This window comes from Eurypyga helias, unplaced genomic scaffold (assembly GCF_000690775.1).
Source record: "Eurypyga helias isolate BGI_N326 unplaced genomic scaffold, ASM69077v1 scaffold10268, whole genome shotgun sequence".
NCBI classification, from domain to species: Eukaryota; Metazoa; Chordata; class Aves; order Eurypygiformes; family Eurypygidae; genus Eurypyga; species Eurypyga helias.
Window position 1 is genome coordinate 13,927 of NW_010267701.1, and position 6,061 is coordinate 19,987.

Below are 6,061 nucleotides of genomic sequence, written 5' to 3' on the forward strand. Positions count from 1 at the left end.
AGGGAGGAAGACGACCTCCGTGTTTCTCTAGCACATCACAACTAATGATGCTTGAATCAGCTTGGCACCGTGCACTACGGCCAAATAGGATTTTATAGTGGCAGATGAGAGAACCCAGATTTTTCTGCTCCAGTGGATCCTCCCCAGCCATTATATCTCTCCCTGACAGCAACCGACAGCCCAGGAGGAATATCTGACCTGCCCACTGCACATATGTTCTGTGTGTCTCATCACAACACTGCACAGAAAAACACAAGAGAAAATTGTGTGCTTTGCTTACCATTTTTCCATGAGACTAGAAAGCATAGGAGAGCAAAGTGGAAATATATTTCATTAAAACACAAGACTAGCCGCAGTTCTCCAGCATTCAAGCGGTAAAATTGGCTATTCTTACCCAAATATCACTCATCATCTGTATCCCTCTTCCCATTGCATGTAACTGGATTAAGCTAATGGGTCCCTGCTAAACCGAAGTGGGGAGGTTTTCCTCCACATCTGCAGACTGAACCCCAAACCACCAACAAAATGATGTTCCTTCAGTGGCAAACTGTGCCCCTGAGTGCTGATTTTGGCATGCTGGTCGGCAGTGCTCACACCGCCTTTCCAGACTCCTCCGCCCTGGGAGTGAGAGCATCCGGATGGACCTTCCCTCCCCGCCCTCCTCTCGCCCCATCTGACGCTGGCTCCCTGCAGATCCCTCGCTGCTGGCGGGCCAGAAAGCAGGGAGCAGCTTCCTCTCTCCTCGGCTCAATCATCCCAGCTTCTTCAGGGCTGTTTTGCAAGGACGGGGGTCAAGGATCAAGCCCAGCCCCACGTTAATAAACATTTCCCAACTCTCTGTAAGGCTGCCCTGAAAGCTGAGTGTTTATTTTCCAGCTTTTTTACAAGCTCTGTTTCTATTTTAAAAGGCTAATGGGAATGTACTACCCAAGAGCTGGCCCAAACAGCTCCAAAATGCTCTCCAGCAGAGCTAATCCCTGGTCCACCTACCTTCTTAATGTCCTTGTTGTTCATAGGGTCATCAGTCATCTTATGGAAGAGCAGCTCAATAATTTCTTTCAGCTCATAATTGTATCCTTTCCTTTTGCAGACGATCACCACTTTATCAAATAAAAATAAATACCTGCCCCAAAAGCAAGCAAACAAATATGCAAACCCAGTCAAACATCTCATTAAGGTCCCGGTTCAAGGGGAAACGTTTGGGAAACTCTGCAGTTTCCCAGCCAGTGTGGCTCAATGCTCTAGCGGTGCCGTAGTTTCACACCGGTGGTGGTTTCTGTCAGTGCCACTCTAGGCAAACATCGGGTAAATGAGCACAAAGGGAATCGCCAAACGAAGGCACGTTTAGTTTGGGAAACCTGAGCACCGCTGCTCGCTCACCTGTCCTGCTTGGTGTGGTTGACTATGGAGCGGACCTTCAGCTCGCCATCGATCTTCGGCCTCCCAAACTCCTCCAGCTTCACTTGCTGCGGAAAGCAAAGCTGGGCTGAGACCCGCAGCCAGGGCTGGGACGATGCTCTGGAGAGCTGGAAACCCCAACCTGCCCGCAGGGCACGGGGTGCTGGGGGCATCCCCACCAGCCCTGCCTCGAGCTGCTCCTGGGAACAGCATCGCCCTTGCCAAGGGGCCTGAGCATGGGAACAGGACCACGGGAGATCCCTGGAGCTCCAGCACTGGCATCCCAGGGCAAGGCTCAGCAGTCAAAGCATTTTTACAAGGTTTGGGATCCAGAAAGCAACACCCCCCTTCCCCCTCAATAAGCTATTTTCCAGGGGTTTCTTCAAAACCAGAACCAGGGCTCCTGTAGTTTTGATTCGCATCCCGAACCAAGACTGAAGATTCTGGGGAGGCTGGAACCCAACCCAAGGGTTTGGTCAGTTTGTCTTTCAGCTCAAAAGCCGCTGCTCGCTGCAGCATGGCTGCCGAGCCATGGGAATCAGTCCCCTTGCACAGTTCTTACAGGTAAAAAAATACTGCGAAGCATCAGTGCTGGTCAGGAAAAGATGTATTTCCCACAGCTCCATGTAGAGTCCGTGATTATTTCATTGTCACACCATGGGGGCTCTGCAGATGTAACACCAATTGCTCCACAACGTCCTGCCCAGTGCAACGAAAGGAAACCCCGAGCAGAGCGTGCGTGGGATTGACCTGGGAGTGACAGCTTTGCCAACAATTCCTCTCCCACGTGTCAAACCTGCTCTGGCTGCTGCAAGGAGGAGAAGTGGCTGCTTCGTGCCCCCGTTTGCAATCCCGTTTTTACAGAGCACGATGTCTGATTGTTCGCAGAGGTCAGGATTATCGCGACTGCTTCGCTCAGAACCCATGAGCCGCAACAGCCCGTACCCCGTAACCATCAATTAGAAGTTTTCAAATGAAGTCCAGGCTTGAAGCACCCCTCCAGGAAGCCCTCGGGGTGGGCAGCCCTCAGCAGCCCCCTCCAGCAGCCCTTTTGAAGCATCTCAGGTGTCAGCCCCCAGATTGCATTGCCCCAGCACAGAGCGTGACGGCGGAGCACCTGCGCCCACGGCGGAGCAGCCCTCCCTGACCAGCCCTCCCCTCCCAGCCCCCGGCACATGTGGGAAAAAGCTCCTTAGCTTGATGCTCTGCCATTGAATATTAAATTAATGGGCTTCTTCAGGGCTGAAGTGTGTGAGACCCATGGGCTGATGCACAGAAAGGGCACCCAGTGTTAGAGACCTCTGGAGTTTGGAAGAGGAGACTCAACGTATCTGGTTGAAATTTGGGGATTAGGTGCATATTACATGTGCCCTTCTCTTCCAAACGGGCCTTGGGACACTTACAAGTGCAAAAACATTCAGTTAACCTCTCTGTTCTCTTGACAGCAAAAAGAAAACCCATTTTAAATAGCAGAGAGATACCTGATTTGGGGAATTCTTCCCCCCTCCACTAACACCACAAGAAAAAGTTGGAGAAACATTTTTAGTGTAACCACCAGCAAAATCCACCCTCCATCACAGCCAAATCCGTTTCATACTGTCAGCAAAACCACTGTCCGTGATCAGGGAGCGTCCAAACATGCAGGGATCTTCCCTGGGTAGCACATCTGATTCAGTAGTAATTGTACAGAAAAAGCGAATACGTTAATAATAATCAAATTAAAGCAGGGAGCGAGAGGATTTTCTGACTTACCAGATTTTCTATAGAGCTCTGAAATTCACTTATTTTCTTTAAAGTCTCTTTGTCCCTCTTCACTTCATTTATGTACATGGCCAAGTCCTTAAAAGAAAAGCGAATACTGATTTTCCAGGTGAAACTAGGACCTTACCAGAGCAGAAAACACAGAACCTGGCTCCCCACGCCGCACTCCCCTCTGCCCTCAGAGAAGGATTCGCAGCAGCCGGGACATGGTGAGCGCAGGCTTCTCGTGCCTGCACTGCTCAGCCAGGCACGGGCTGCAATTTTCGTCATTTCCCAGAAGAGGGCAATGCATGAATCCAGTGCAGAGCAGCAAACCTGGCCCATGGCTTTTACCTGGTGCCTTTGTACCTCTGCCCCAGCAGCATCCTTCCCTCCCAGCTTCCATCACCCTAACTCCCTTCACCCCCACAGGATACAAAGGCCGTGAGCCAGTCTCTGCTGTCAAAACACCCACGTCTGTGTGACATAACTGCCCTGGACACCCGGCTGCATGGGAGCTGTGAACAGCGTTTGACCTGGCTCAGTGCCGCTCGCTTCCAGCTGACCTCCCTGGGTGCTCCGGATCGCACCCGAGACGGTGCGAGTGCTGCGATGCTCACCCTCTGTCCTTCCCGGGGACAACTCGAGAGAGCATCCCCATCTCCAACCCCTCCAGGCCCCCATCATCTCCTGCCTCGCAACAGCTATGTTGTAAAATACTGAGACACTCAATGGAGTTTGTTCTGCCCTGAACAATTCCCTGCTTACCCAATTTTGACCCATCAAAGAGATACTCTCTCTCCCATACTCTCTCTTCCTCTAAAACAACTTCTTACACCCTTCAGAGTGTTTCCTGTGCTTTTTGCTTCTTATCTGCTCCCTGCCTTCCCGTCCGCAGCAACAGCTCTTGTCAACTTGGATTAAAGCTGAACGTGGGATTTTTTAAGACATCCCCTCCAGGTCAGGCCTTCCTCAGCTTCCCAACATAAGAAGGGTTAATCACAGATGATAATCACAAATCTACGTGACAATACTCGTAACATCACCAAACACCCCACCAGGCCTGTGGCAGGGATGGGTATGAGGAATGACAAAACCAAAAGCCTTATGAAGCAGCATTCTCCATCACGCTTGAGCGTTTGCTCCCTGCTGCCGCACAGGCCTTCTCCCACACACATGGGAAGAACAATCCCAGGATCGACTGTGACCTGAAACAGCAACGTGCAAACCTGGGCTGGGGGATTTAACCGGGAATCTGCCTCGTCCCCTCCATCACGCGGGTCTGTGCACAGAGGGTCAGTTCCTGCACCAAATACCCCCGTGTGCTATTTTTTGGTGCAAACGCTGCCCCGGCTCTGTGCAAACGACCACCTATGCAAAATAAAAGGGAGGTGAATCCCTTCGGGCAGGGTAGCTCTGGCTGTAGATGCTCGTCACGGCTCTCACCCCAGACAGCAGCAACACCTGCCGCCCACCAGCACGGCAAACAGAGGCTGGATTCACGACGAAAAACATTACTTGGAAGTTAAGCCTTGGTTTACAAATCAATTAAAACCAAACTGCACGGCTTCCTACATCCCTGCTGAGCCCAGCGCAGCCTGACTCGCACCCTCCTGGCAATGGGACGATGAAACAGAAACTTGGCTGATGGCTGTGGGCAGCTTCCTGCAAAAAAATGCTGATTCTGCAGTGCAGCCGGAGCGAATATACATTTATTTATTAGCAGGTGCTGTATTATGAGGCCATAAGCAGGGTTTAACAACTGTCACCAGGTTGAGTGTTCATCTGAGGCCACGACCATGTGTTGTACAGCAGCGGGCTGGGAATGCAGCGCCCTTCAAACAACCTTAACTTTAAAGCGACCTACATATCGGCTCTGGATCCCCGGGCTTGCAGGGATAACGGCTGAAAAGGTCACCCAACTTATGTAAGTGCTGGGAAACGCAGCGTTGTTACAAAAGCTGCAGCTCAGAGGTGGAAAACAAAGTGACCTGAGAACACGGGAGCGAGCCCAGGGATGAATCCTGCAGTGAGAAAACCTGGATTTAATGACCATCCTCATTCAGATTCTGCTGACGAAGGTCCCCGCTGTGCGTGCATGCAGGGGAGGATGTATCCGAGTCTGAAAACATTTGGATGATGTTATTTTTTGGTTGTTACTGATGGTTTCCCTGAGATCTTGGGGGTTTCAGCAGAAAGCTCAAAAAAAAAAAAAAACCCTTTCAACAAAGCAAAATTTTGGCACCAGAGATCTTCATTTGTGGAAAGAGCATTTTCCCCTTCATTAAAAGAAAATACTTGATAAAAGGATTCCCAAGCAGCACCTGGATAACAGCGCGCAGGCAATGCTCCGCATGGACACGGGCTCCCCTTTCTGCAACACTCCCCAACTTGCTAATATGTCTGGAGTCCCTCCAGATCCCTCCTAACAAAACCAAGAGCTGAATCTGGCACGGCCTCTTTACACACAACAGTCATTAGTGCAAAGCCGTAACTTGTCAACAAATACCAGCTTCCCCAGCTGCTTAAGGGGGAAGACAACAGCGATGACTACAGATCTGCTGGGAAGCAATCGCATCAAATGGCAATCAATATACACATGCATGCCAAAAGGAGGAGATGCTGCATTCCCTCGGGCTGTTGGATGGTTTATTCCACCTAAATTTTTGTTTTACAGAAGCAGAGGGGTGTTGAGCAAGCAGCCCTGCCGCCACTCGCACCCCCCCCTACCTGCATCGCCTCCAGAGCCTCCTTCAGCTGTTGCTTCTCTGGTCGGTCTGAGGAATGGCTGAGCAGCTCCTGAAACACAAAATAATAAAAAAATAAAGAGTTTGGGTGTGCTAGGAAAGCCCACACCCTGCCTGCACCGGGCAGGCTACAACCCGCGGGCAACGGGTGAAGGCAGGGATGCTGGGGCGGGGGG

General features: G+C 51.1%; 1 protein-coding gene across 1 annotated transcript in view; it reads right to left on the reverse strand.

The window, feature by feature from the left end:
• Nucleotides 1–6,061, reverse strand: part of VAV2 (vav 2 guanine nucleotide exchange factor) — a gene marked incomplete at its 5' end in the record, with an annotated part of 114,037 nt that overhangs the window by 9,817 nt on the left and 98,159 nt on the right. The window contains 5 exons of the mRNA XM_010157529.1: nucleotides 281–295; nucleotides 991–1,123; nucleotides 1,381–1,466; nucleotides 3,151–3,237; nucleotides 5,869–5,937. Of these exons, the coding sequence (XP_010155831.1) occupies nucleotides 281–295; nucleotides 991–1,123; nucleotides 1,381–1,466; nucleotides 3,151–3,237; nucleotides 5,869–5,937 (390 nt within the window). The remainder of the gene's footprint in view (nucleotides 1–280; nucleotides 296–990; nucleotides 1,124–1,380; nucleotides 1,467–3,150; nucleotides 3,238–5,868; nucleotides 5,938–6,061) is intronic.